This window comes from Triplophysa rosa, linkage group LG1 (genome assembly GCF_024868665.1).
Source record: "Triplophysa rosa linkage group LG1, Trosa_1v2, whole genome shotgun sequence".
Classification (NCBI taxonomy): Eukaryota; Metazoa; Chordata; class Actinopteri; order Cypriniformes; family Nemacheilidae; genus Triplophysa; species Triplophysa rosa.
In genome coordinates, this window is record NC_079890.1 from 16,969,206 (window position 1) to 16,983,331 (window position 14,126).

Consider the following 14,126-nt stretch of genomic DNA (forward strand, 5'->3'; position numbering starts at 1 on the left):
TTTATTTGGTTTCTTTTGAGTTCATGTTTCCTGTCCTGTTTTGTAGGTATTTGTAGTTCTTTTGTTCATTGGTTCTTGTTAATTGTTTCTCCCAGGTGTGACTAGTTATCTTGTTTAGTTGTCAGTGTATTTAAACCCCAGTGTTTCCTTTGTCTAAGGTGAGTTGTTGTATGTTTGGTTTTGTTCTGTTCACAGTGTTTTGCGCAGTGTTCTTTGAATTATTTAAGTTCCTTCTCTCTATGGTCTGTTATTATTTTGTACTTTGTCTTTTTATTAAATATATCTTTACTGAACGTGGATCCGCTACCTAGCTCCCCTTTTCGTTACAATTACACACTTCAATTTTATACATTTGAAGTCAAATGCCTCTGTAAAATTTTGTTTTTATATATTCAGTCAGACCAAAAATGACACCATATAAAACATTTTTTATTTGTGGGTGCAGGACACTGTTGTTCATTTATGTAAGTGAGGATAGCCAAAAAACAGTGGACTACCAGAGTGTTTTCTAGCATATTGCCCTCTGTGCTGCTTCCTTGCCCTTTTATTCTTATTTAACAAGTTGCGCATATATCCCAATAGTTCCAGACAGGCGAGATTGATTCCCTCTGCATCTTCCCCGACAGCCTCGTCATTGACATGATAATATAATCGGCTTCAGTAAATGGAAATTACACTTATGCTACGTGATAAATACAGTTAACCACACTCCAGACATTATATTTGGGTGTGTCTCATGACTGAGCAATGAGGTGAAAGGTCAGGGGTGCCCTTGGGAGGCAGTTGCCATTAGTTACCAGAGTGTCAGATGGGATTGGATTGATTGAAGGTGGGGGAGGGCTCTTAAACGCCTCTTTTAGTACATACTTGTGTTTTACACTCCCCAATAACAAGAGCAGGTGGAGAGCAAAAGTGTGATTTCCTTTGAGAGCTTTTGTTCGGAGTGCTGATCAGGATTTTAAGCAGTGAGTTTAATATTCGTTGGATATGCTGTAGCAAAAAAGTAGAAAAACCATTAAAACCTGCTGTTTGTTTGTGTGTGGATGATTCAAAGTATATCAATCTAAGCAGCTTCACCCTCACACATACACAGACTGCAAATTTGGAGGAGCAGAAGCACGATGAGAAGTTGTAAGGACTGGTGATGGAAAGCATAATTAAAGACAGAGAGGCAGGAAAAACAAAAGGGAGAGAGGCAATAAAAGTTCCTCGGTGAGCTGTTGTTGCCGATGGCAACATGACAATGTTGTGAGCATCTGCAAGAGTGAAGGAGGACTGCACCAGAGCCATTAAACGTCTGATGTGAGTTTCACATTTTGTGTGTGATTATGCTGCTTTTGCCAAAAGCATCTATTGTCAGGATTCACCCCGCCAGCATTAATGTCTAATTGCCCTTTTCATGTGAAATTTGTCAGCTTGCACAAGCATCTCATAAAAACATAAATCCTGCAATTTGCTGTGGTTCACATTCTTTCTAATTGCAATTTAGGTACGAGGGATTTGTTTCAATATTTCAAGATTGAATGAATTGTGAAATGTTTTGAACTGGTATTAATGTTTAGTTAACATCTCAACTAATCACTAATGCAACAAATGCATCAGGAGTTTAGTAAAATTTAAACAGATGGTTCAATATATTGGTAATAAATGCACTCTCTGAGAATTGTATATTTCAAGTTTTGGTTGAAAATGTCACATCCACAACGCTGGTATTGCCCGGGTAATGTCAATAATGGCACCAGTTGTTTACTGTGCTGATGACTTAATTAGGCAGTTTGCTTAAAATCAAGACTGAGAAAAGCTGTTCAATGATGGTGTTGGACTAGGTGTGCAATGAACATTAGTCAGACTCAATGACTGAAATTGATCATGTGCTGAGAGTGATGTTGCCTCTTCTCAGAGATCAATACACCCCAATGAGGCTTGAATCTGTGGAAGTGGTGCCGCTCAGCTCTTCTGTGCCACACATCAAGACATGCTTTTGTTTAGTCAGCAGTATGCTGGTATTTAGTGCTCTATGGTGCTGTTTCCCAATGTTTTCAACAGTAGTAAATGTGGATGACAGTGAGGGCTCTGAATTGGAAGCATAGAGTTTCTTTTAATCTGATCATAGTGAGGAAAGCAGTTCAGATAGTATAGCTTGGCTTGTACAGTTGAGCGCCCGGTGCAGAACTGTAATTGCACCAGATGGGTTCATAAGATTCCTTTTGTGAAGAAGTTTATTGCTCAAAATAATTAATGTGAGGTTGAGGCAAAAGTCAGAATCCGCCGAAGACAGAATAAGGTCAAAGCTAAACAAATCTAATGTAATGGCATGGCTACAAATCCAATATACATGATAAGAGGGCAACTATTCATGGACTGAATATACAGTTTCAAAGACAATGTAATTCTCAGTGTTGCAGTAAACCTGCAATATTTCACGAAGATTCAAACAAAGACTTGGCTGTATGCATCGGGTTTGTGCTACGGGTGAGAAAGCTGACATGGTTGAACAGTCCTAGTATTTCAGGCTTGCAACAATAGACATTCTTGAGAAGGAAATTTAGTCATTTACAATGAATCCCGCGGGGAAGACACAACAATGACTGAATCATTCTCTGCCTGTTTGGCTAATATTTACTTGTGTGTTTTTGTCATTGTTTATTAGTTGTTAAGATGGTTATATCTTTCTCTTTGGCAGGATTGAGGATTTCAGTGATGATATACTTGTAAGCGACTCTAAATGGCTCAGAGGAAGAGGCCAGGGACCAACGGCAGCATGTCCACAGCAGAGCCTCACGTTTCACCTCCACGCTCTTGCCCCGCCCCCTACCCAAACCACCCAAGCAACGAGCTCCCCGAGGAGGAATACGTAGAGCTCCCGGACTCTGAGATTTCCCAACACCACTACCACAACCAAGACGAGTCCGATTTGGCAGACAGCAGACCGACCACGCCCACCACCCCAGACCACGCCCACAGAGACTACCACAGCCATGCGGACAGCCTGGATGGAGACTCTAGCTCAGACTATGTCAACAACACCTCTGATGAAGAGGAAGATGATTACGATGAAGGACTCCCAGAGGAGGATGAAGGTGTGACATATTACATCCGATATTGCCCCGAGGACGACAGTTACCTGGAAGGCATGGACTGTAATGAACCCAAGTACGCACACGAAGATGGTCGCATGGTGCCACCTCCGGACACGGACGATTGCCAGGAAGCAGTTGAGGAATGGGTGGTGGGAGACGAGGATGGACATGGCGATGGAGAGGTACGTTGCGAAGTGCTTGAGCAGGATTCTGACCAACAGGTGTACGACGGCAGACCTGAACCCGTCCTTGACCACCACCAGTGTTACCCAGATCCCCACCAGGACCAACCTCCAGCTGAAGACCAGGAAGGACAGGATGTTGAGGGGAGTGAGGACTACTGCCCTGAACAAGAGGATGAACCACAGGTGGGGCCAGACAGAGATGGCTACACAAGCGACTACTACGCCACGGAGGACAATGGGAACTCCATGCGTGTTTCACCCTACCGGGGACATAAGGGCATGGAGGGAGAGGCGGGAGATGAGGCAGAGGAGGACATTGATGAGATAGTGGCCGAGATTAAGATGAGCATGAGTATGGGAAGTCTTAGCAGCAGCACTGATCAGAGTCCAGACGAACTCGCACCTGATCCGGCACCGAGTGGGTACCAGTCAGAGACACACTCCAAACCCGATCCCGCCCCGTACCCTCAGCCGCACCGTCATGATGGCAGACCCAAATCCCTCAATATTCCCCCTGCCAGACACAACCCTGAACTCCAGAGGAGCTTTAAGGTACGGCCTCACACCCCAGAGGAGAGACAGAGGTGGACGCAGGATCAAGTGAGAGAGCAGGTAAACAGAACTGTCATGAGCTGTGAATGCATTTTCTTTTGAAATATTAATATATTTTTCTATTCATGACCTCTGTCTAGTAAATGCATACTGCCCAGCCACATCCTAGTAACCAGCTTGCAACTGCTTAGCAACCAAACAGAATACCATAGCATAGTCATAGCTCCTTAACTAAAGCATGTTTAGTTGATATAAAGAATTGGATGGCTTTAAATTTCTTGCAGCTAAACACTGAAAAACTGAAATTATGATAATTGGTCAGAGCTCGAATAAGATACAGGTTGAGCTTGCTCTAAAGAGGACTTTTACAAATAATAAGCAGGTAGTAAAACATTTGTTTTTATTTTGATACTAATATAAATTTTGAGTTTCATGTCAAGAAATTGGTTTAGTCTTGTTTTTATCAGTTAAGAGATATTTCTAAAGTGAAACGGCTTTTGAATTTTAAGGACACAGAGAAGCTCATAGTCATATTTGACTATTGTAATGCCTTGTTTCCTTCTTTGAATCAACCAAATTTATCGCGTTTACAATTAGTACAGAATGCTGCAGCCAGACTACTGACACGAACTAAGTTAATTCATCATATTACACCTGTTTTAGCTTCTTTACATTGGTTACCTGTTTATTTTAGGATAGATTATAATATTTTATTATTGACATATGAAGCGTTAAATGGCTTGGCACCTTTGTACTTAGTTGAGCTTTTGAGACCATATGAAACAGCGAGATGTCTGAGATCTTCTTTTAAATAATTGCTAGTAGTTCCAAGAACTAGATATAAAACTATAGGGGATAGAGCATTTGCAGTGAGGGCTCCTAAACTATGGAATAGTTTGCCTGAGGATATCAGAGCATCTGATTGTGCGTCTGTTTTTAAATGTCGACTGAAACGTACATGTATAGATGTGCTTTTAGGATTGTGTGATGTCTTTTGCGTAGCTCTTCTGGAATGTAAGTGTCTGTAATGTATGTTATGTAAAGCACTTTTTGCGTTGTAGCTTGAAAGTGCTATATAAATAAAAATTTTCTTACATACTTACTTACCTAAACTGCACAAATATTGAAACTACGTAAGGCCTATGAAAGGATTTTTTTACATTTCTGAAACCTCATTCAAACATTCAATATTCAAATATACTATAGACACGACACATTTAGCAAATATATGCACATGTTAGACTACCATACCTGTCATCCATATTACATTTAAAGCTATTACCTTTACCCTTTTTTGAGGGCCAGATACAAAAGTATAAATAAGACGCAGGCCAGTTTTTTACCATATCCTAATTTCTTCTATTATTTTGTATTTCTGTTATTTACTGCATTTTGTTACTTTTAGGGCCTGATCAGACAGAACGCGTCTTTTGCTGTGAGACGCGCCTCTTTTGAATTGTTTTCAGTTGGCAGGGAGCGTTTTGCGCGCTGTTTATGCGCACCGGGAGAAAAACTCAACTCTGAGGAGAAAAGCGCTTGATGTCATGTGCGCTTTTTTCCATTGTCCAATCGGATGAGTGGAGAGGCGGGGCTTCCCTTGTCGCAATGCTCGGAACGCCTGGAGACATGGAGGAGAAACTTGTTGTGGCTGTTTCGGGTTACCTAGCAACATACAAAAAACGCTGCGCGCTGCTCTTTTCAAAGAGTCACCAAAAGAGCAGCGCGGCGCACCTTGCGTTTTCGAACATGAAAAGCGCGTTCTGTGTGATCGTTCCCTTATGCTGTTTTTTGTTGCTGTTACTTATAGGTCATATATTAAAACATGTACACAAATATTGCATCCAGTATTTTTGCCTTTTCATGAAATTTAATTTAAAGTGATATTGTCTTTTTAGTTGTATTTTATTTTCCTTAACGTGTTTACATTTACACTTACGATTTTATCCAAAGCTACTTACAAATTAGGGGAAACCAATAGAAGCAATTTGTGCAACAAAAGAACAACAATGCATAGGTGCAGTAAAACTGGTCTCAGTTAGCCTACCACAGTATACAAAGCTAAGAATTTCTTTTTTTGGGGGGGGATAGGAAAGTAGAAAAGAATTAGAAGACTGTACTAATGGGTCAGATGTTGATGGAGTATATGTGTTTTTAGTCGATTCTTAAAGACAACTACAGAATCCGCTGATCTTGTGGCAAGTGGGAGATCGTTCCAGAGTCGTGGAACACATCCGGAGAAAGTGCGTGAGAGTCATGTTAGCTTACCCTAAATGAAATTTCAGAAAATTTACTCACCCCCAGTCCCCCTGTCATGAATTACAGGCAGAACCCAGGCGCAGACAGAGTGGAGTGAACAGAAAGCTTTATTATAACAAAAACTGAAACAAAAACCCACGATGGAGAAAAATGCTCATAAAAACAAGACTTAAAAACAAACACCTCCCGCAGGGGAGGGACAAAAACAGAGGAAGTCCAAACGATAACAAAATATACAAAAAGGCAGGCAAGAGCAGACTCGAACTTGGACAAGGGAACTCACAGGGCTTGACACACACTGGATAGGGGTAGGCACAAAACGAACCGGCACTAGACAGAGGGAACTGGGGCTTGATAAATAGGGAACACTAACGAGGAAAGTTAACAAGGGGCAGGTGAGGAGAATCAAACACTAACGGGAAGATACGCGGGGCAGGTGAGGGGAATGAAACATTAATGGGACAATGACAGGGAAACAAGGGGGCAGGGCCAAAGCACGAGACAAGAAGACACATGGCACAATGTCATAACAAACAGCCACGTGTCTCCACACAAGACATAACACACACACAAGACGTGGTACTGTCATGACCCTGTCCACAAAACTAGGAATTTCAAGACAAGGACAGGATCATGACACCCCCAGTAAATCCAAAATGTGGGTGGCATTGTTTTATTCAAGAACACAACTAAAAAAAAATGTTAACACAAAAGTAATCCCTGCCCCTTGTGTTGTTAAATTAGCATCTTATAAAGCAAATCAATTGATCTGTGCAAAAAACTGATTATCGCTATTATCGCATCTTCGGGTGAATTCCAATCACATTCATGTGCTCCATGCACTTAGAAGGGAAGATCCTTTGTAGTGAGAGTTCTGGAGGGAGATGGACTGCTGTTTCTCATAAATATAGCAGTATTTTTATACATAATGAATGCAGTTATAAAAACAACACAGTTTTTCCCTTATCTGAGACAACCGTTTAAGTGGTGCACCCTTCCTGCAGTTACTTTCAAGGGCAAAGACGCACTTTAGAATGCGACATCGCATGTGCAAACTGATTGCCTGAGGCTGTGAATTGCCAGTTATAACGCTGTAAAAAACATAAAGTCCTTGGACAGACCGATCAAATTGCTTTATAAGACGTCAGTATATCAGTATGAGCTGCGGGAATTACTTTTGTATTGAATGTAGCAGCGTTTGGACTTTCAAAGATGTGTCGTCTCAGGATGTACATTTCTTAAAGCACACCGTTCTTAAAGTCTCTCCACTTATTTGAAATGTTAAGGCAGGCCAGATCAAGATGATTGGCGGGCCGCATTTGGCCCGTGGGCCGCCAGTTGACGAGCCCTGCTTTAAAGGGTGCTCTAGTTTTGTCTTGGGTGCTTTTAAAGGCATGTCACCCATTGTGAGATTGACTGAGCTCATTTTAATGCAAAGGTAAAACAAAACCTGGTGGTTCTTTATGACAAAGATTTACCTCAATAACATCAAGACAGCTGAGATCATGAGCATTAAGTTGATTTAGTCTTTTATGCTCCCAAGAGCTAATGCTCAAATGTGATATTTGAAGATAGCTTTGAATGTGATGTTTTTTAAAATTATGTTTTTGCATTACATTTTCTGAAAGTTCTATAAATAATTTGTAGAGAGTGATTTATTCTTGCCATTTATTTTTTCATTTTAAGAGAAGCTCTCAGTTTGAGCAGTGAGTTAGAGCGGATGAGATAAATATCTGCCAGAAATGAGAGTTCTCTCATGGTAACGCAGACATCAGAGAAACCCTGATCAAAGCATTTCTTAAAACTCCTGCATTTTAATTTCATTACTTATGATTTATGCATACTTTTTCATTGTGGAGGAATAAACAAATGTTCACCATGCTAGAATGCATTACTTAAGAAACTTGTTAAGGCCTTATCCATTATGCTGACCTGGTGCATTGTGGGGGTGTTGTGTTTTTCATTCTCTTTTTTCTTTATTTTCTCCTAGCATACTTAAAAAGTATTTTTCAAAACAAATACACTGCTATGGGTTTTTTATGCGTTATGTTAGTTAGTAGATTCTTCACACCTTGGCCTAATCTGTCTGAAGCGGACCTCATAACCAGAGATTTGTTTGTTGACAGACATTTATTTCCCAGGTAACATATTTGCTACTCAAAAGAATATCCTCTATGCTGTTACTTTGCTATAATTTAAAGGAACAGTTCACCCAAAAATGAAAATTCTGTCTTCATTTACTCACCCTTAAGTTGTTCCAGATCTGTATTAAATTCCGTTGTTCTGATGAACACAGAAAGATATTTGGAAGAATGCTTATAGCCAAACAGTTGTTGGCCACCATTGACTACCATAGTAGAAAATGTGCTTTCTGAATTCCATTGTTCTGTTGATCACAAAAGAAGATATTTTAAAGAATGTAGGATAGCAAACAGTTCTGGGGCACTTTTGACTACCATTGTCATTTTTCCTACTGTGGTAGTCAATGGTGGCCAAGAACTGTTTGGCTATAAGCATTCTTCCAAATATCTTTCTGTGTTCATCAGAACAAAGAAATATATACAGATTTGGAACAAGGGTGAGTAAATGACAGAATTTTCATTTTTGGGTGACCTGTCCCTTTAAGTCTGACATGCAGTCTGATGACCTGAACCAGAAAACCAAGTTGTCCAGTTTACACTGCACACATGAAAATTAGAGGAGCTGCTGACTTTGTAGAAGAAGTCTGGCTGACCTGAGTTGAATGATTTGTTTTGCTACTTATTACCGGAGGATTTAAAATGCCTTACTCTGCAGTTATGCAAACAGAATAGAAAATTAGATCTGTCCACGTGGGGAATTAAGTGATGGTGTGAGATTTAGTCTGATTCCCTCAATGGTCCAGTGAATGTCTTGCAAAGTTCTATTTGCCTCCTGCTTCTTTATTGCCTTGGGGCAGTGAAGAGATTGCAATTTATTCTGTGAGGCAACACATGAATTTCATCAAGTAATAATGTCCTCATGTGCAGTAGATGGGAATACTCCCCCCCCTCCCTTTTGAAGCACCATGATGGCTGACACAGGACTAAGATGTTGTCACATCTTTGCTTCTTTGCCGAAGGAAATAACATATTTACAAAACGCGCTCTGTAGAGCAGTTTGTCCGTTTAGGGCTCCTGTACAACATGGCTAATTCCATGCAAGGGGACCCGCGGTGTATGTTGATAAAAATAGCTCATCTTAAGATAATAAAAACACAACGCTTCATTATGTAAGGTCCTTATACACCTCTGAACGCATGTGTATTATATTGCATTTCTGTCAATAGATCCTCTAAAATAGATCCTCCTTTAAAGGCAAAATTTCACAAAAAAATGTGTAATATTTGTATTATGCTGTGTTTAAAAATGTTTAATTTAAAGAAATCAGTCTCTGTGTTTCTGTTTACGTCGATACTTTGGTTCTGAAAAACATCAAATTGTTCAGAGAGTCATGCTGCAACATATTGCTGCTGTCCTTCTGAAACCCTGTATATCCATATTTCATCATTTTTATTTTTGCCATAAATCATTATTATTAGTCACCCTTTATGTTTGTCACTGAATTTTGCAAATATCTAACCAATAAAAAGTATTAAAAAATGCTTGATAACTTAGACAACACTGTATTTTGTTTATTCGATTTCCTGAAAAACACTGAATTTGGACGTCCAAGGTGTCGGAAGGACAACAACAATATTATATTTTTGGTCTTTAGTTTATTTATTTCCTTTAATTCCATATTTTTGTTGTAGGTGTCTAATAATGCAGAACAGCCAAGGAAACAACAGAGGTCAGATCTCAATGGACCGCTGGAGAACAACAATGTCCCTGAGGTAAGCCTGTAAACGTACAACACATTAACCAATCAATAGCTGACAGTATGCACCCACATAATCACCACATCAGACCATCAAAGCTGTTCTAGTCAATGCCAGCCTGTCATCTTAATCACTGCATCTTTGTCTTGCTTCCTTTCAGATTTTCCTGTTTTTTTTCTCCAGCGTATCTAAGCTGTTAACAGCACCACCTCCCTCCCCATGTAATGTGTTGATGTAGCAAAATAACTGGCTTTGCCCTTTCATGCCCTGGCTGTGATGTATATACACACATAGAGGGAGATTCGGCCTTGACTTTCCTGTTCTAATGCTTCCATAAACATTCTTTATGCGCAGCGTAACCTCCATAAGAGCCCTGCTGTACCGCTGTACACGAGAGCCATACAAATGAGGCAGATTGTCTGAGCAGTTACTCAAGGCCGGTAAAGAGATGTTCAGAACAGGTTTTATAGCAGCACTGAGCATCCAAGGTCATTTCTGAACATGCTCAATGCAGGATTTTAGAATTTTTAGTGATTGCTGCCATAAATTTTGTATTTAAGAAAACAACTTTAATAACGACGTGTAGGAGGTCACCTCATTTCAACCAAATGAAAACAATGAATTAAGGTTGTGAGTGTCAGGAATGTTTATTGTTAAACCATCATGAAATATCTAAGCTGTTCACAGTCAGATTGTTAAAGAATTACAAGGTCTTACAGTTAATATGATTGAAAGTGTGACAGATTTTTTCTTACTCTTTATGAGAAAAAAACCCTTTCGGAAAAAAATCCAATAGGACAAACTATTCGTTGAGGTTCATTGAAACTATTCAAAGCACTGAATGCTTTTCACACATTATAATGTAGCTGGCCCATTTTTGGATCTGGATGTATTTTTCTGTACTGTAACATGGTATTAAAGAAATATTCTGTTACACTATTAAGTTTTGTTTTTTATTAAACTTTTTTTTAAGTTTTGTTTTTTACAAAACCAAAAGATTGTGTTTCTAAAGGTTAATGGGACTTAAAGTGATAGTTCACCCAGAAATGAAGATCTTGTCATCATTTACTCAAATCTTCAAACCTGTATGACTTTCTTTCTTCCACAGAACACAAAAGTGTTTTGAGGAAATGTGGTAACAAATTGAACAGCTCCTGCGCCCATTCACTTCTATTGTGTGGACACAAAACCAATACAAGTGAATGGGTGCCGGTTACCAACATTCTTAAAAATATCTTTATAAAGTATAACTCATACAGTTTTGAAATTTTCATTTTTGGGATTAATCATCATCACTTTAATAAATGTGTGGTATGCATATCTCATCCCATTTTCTTACATCAAACATGTTTTTCTGTTTCTTAGCCAACAAAGAAGACGGCCTCATTTCCCAGCTTTGTGGATGGTAAGTGAGCGTCTCCTGTCTTTTCTTTTCTGCATTTGATAATCTGCCCAAAATGTCTTTTAAAATTAAATCAATTCAAAACCAAATCAAATTTACCAGACCATCACAGAATGAGGAGAGAGTGCTGCGCTGAAGAAAGCTACTATTATTTGTCAGTGACTTGACATTCTGAAATGTTGGCAGGATCTGTAAGCTGTTTTGATGGCCATTGGTGAGACAATTAGAGGGCCATGATTGCTAATATAAGCGGAAAAAGTGCATGTCGCCGAGTTCTTAGATAGAGAAGCGCTCACGGACTCCATCTGCCTCTACAGCACATACAGTATAAGAGTTTTATAAAAGCAGGACAATTGATTGACCTCTAGAAAGTTTATTTTTAGATTTTAGTCGGTAGCAGTGCAGGAGCCGGTGTGCCAGTTCAGGAAAAACTGATGTTAATGTATTGCTGCAGTCTTGGCTTTTTAGAAAGCAGATTCTGGTTTCTGTTAAACAAGGAAAGAAGGCCGTCAAGTTTAAACCTCACGTGTAGCTTTTCACTGACCACGGCACACGTGCTGTTGGTGATGTGACAATAAAAGGGATTTGATTTAAATGATGGCAGCATAATATGTCTCTCGGTGAGTGTCATGATGTCCACACTTCCATATCACACAACCTTAATACTCCCTGCTTTTCCTCACACGGCCACCTTCACTCTTGCTTTTCAGACCTGCGTCTATATCCATTAAGATTTTATCAGCTCTCGTAGTGGGAACACATGCATTCGCACACACAACACCCCCACGTAATGTTTTCGCCTGATAAGCCCGCACTCATATAACTTATCAGCTGTACAGAGGAGGTGGTGACACAACAAATAGCTTCAATAATGAATTATTAACGCTTGTTCACAAACAGTGCCGGGCCCATGCGAGCCTGAGGACCTCATTGATGGAATTATCTTTGCTGCCAACTACCTGGGCTCCACACAGCTCCTGTCAGAGAGGAACCCGTCCAAAAACATCAGGATGATGCAAGCTCAGGAGGCCGTGAGCCGGGTCAAGGTACAGACCCTCTGTATTTCCCAGTCCAAAGACTGTCATCTTATTTTAACGTGGTTCTCAAGCACAGAGATGGTGGTATTGCACATTTCTCAGTGGAAAATGAGATCAAATGAGATTTGTTTGTTTACACCCCAGGACTTGTTGACTAATCAGTAGTTATGGGATTATTTTTCTGTGGTGTAGGAGTGTAATCCCTCTTCCTCCCGATTAGTAGTGTAGAAAAGGCCTGTTTTGTCATGGTACATAAAACATTCAAGTGAATTCATGTGTTTTAAAAGAACATGTGGCACAATCAAACAGACAGGAAGCCTCATTCATTCAGCAACGAATTATGGGTAAAATTAAACAAAAACTCATTGCACACTAATACTGTAATGGAATAGTATGTTTTTAATTTTATTAGTACTATTGTTTTTGAATAATTGGATCAGACGCTTGGCCCTTTTTTGTTGCAGAAAAGATTTCTCAATCTCACACGATCTCACCTCGTAACATAGCTATAAGATAACCCATATCTGTCTATTTTGTTGTGAAGAATTGACCATAGATTGGCCCTCCAGTCGGGAAGAATAAAATCTGTAGAAATAAAACAACCCATCATATCGCTGCTGTCCTTCTGAAACCTTGTATCTCCATATTTTTTTATTTTTAATATTTTGCCATTATTTTTTGTCACTGGGTTTTGCAAATATCTAACCAATAAAAAGTGTTTGTCAACACAATATTTAACAAGGTAAAAAGTACAGTGTTTATTCCGTTTCCTGAAAAAACAGCAATTTTGGGCATACAAGGTTTCAGAAGAACAGCGACGATGTGCTGGTTAGGTATGTTTTGAAGCTTGGAAGCTGGTTTGAGCTGGTTTATGCTGGTCATGTGCCGGTCCTTAGCTGGTCATGATCTGGTTTATGCTGGTCCTGAGCTGGTTATGAGCTGGTCCTGAGCAACCATCTTAGAACCAGCATATGACCAGCTTAAACCAGCTCATAACCAGCTAAGGACCAGCACATGACCAGCTTGAACCAGCTACCATGCTTCATAACCAGCATATGCTGTTTTTTTCAACAGGGAAGCATTTGTGTAGATTCCATCTGTTTCTGTATTAGAGGTTTTGTGTTTTATTGAATGTTCTCAGCAATGGAACACACATAAACATTGTCATAAGCTGCTGTCCTGACCAAAGTATAGTGAGTCTCAATCAGTTTCAGACTGCCTCGCTCTCCTCATGATAGACTTCAATTTAGTTTTCCAGGGCAGGAGCAGTTTCAGAGTAATGCATCTGAATACAGGAACTGGAATGAGTGGATACAGCAATGTAACTGCAAGAAAGGATCCAGAGATGTACTGAAAACAAAGAATGGCTATGGTCTATATCCTAACAAACATATCATTGCCATGAATCATGATATATATATATCATGATATACACGCATACTGTATATAACATGGTAGTGCCAAGCCTACACTGTTACAAAATTAGGTATTGAGACGGAATTTAGATTCACAAGCAGTAGTCTTTTATCCTTAGTTAGATTCCCCCTTGTATTGTATCTACTTTAGGAAGAGACAGTTAGCATGTTGAAACCGCAGTGATGTTATCCTGGTCAACAGATGGTGTTTAATTTTACATGAGGTGCTCCACAGTGGCCAACTAAGCCGCTCCACATTTAGAAACACACCTACAGTATGGCAAGGACATTGAATCACAGACACATATGCAAAAATGTTGTGTATATTTAGTAGGACTATGCCTCATTAAAGCAGCATAAT

At 39.7% G+C, this 14,126-nt stretch overlaps 1 protein-coding gene across 2 annotated transcripts in view; it reads left to right on the plus strand.

Annotated features, from left to right (window-relative positions):
• The window catches only part of apba2b (amyloid beta (A4) precursor protein-binding, family A, member 2b), a 103,828-nt gene that overhangs the window by 66,002 nt on the left and 23,700 nt on the right, over positions 1-14,126 (plus strand). For both annotated transcript variants that reach the window (XM_057342976.1, XM_057342985.1), the window contains exons 3-6: positions 2,684-3,877; positions 9,846-9,926; positions 11,277-11,316; positions 12,214-12,359. In XM_057342976.1, coding sequence (XP_057198959.1) covers positions 2,726-3,877; positions 9,846-9,926; positions 11,277-11,316; positions 12,214-12,359 — 1,419 coding nt within the window. In that variant the 5' untranslated portion in view covers positions 2,684-2,725. The remainder of the gene's footprint in view (positions 1-2,683; positions 3,878-9,845; positions 9,927-11,276; positions 11,317-12,213; positions 12,360-14,126) is intronic.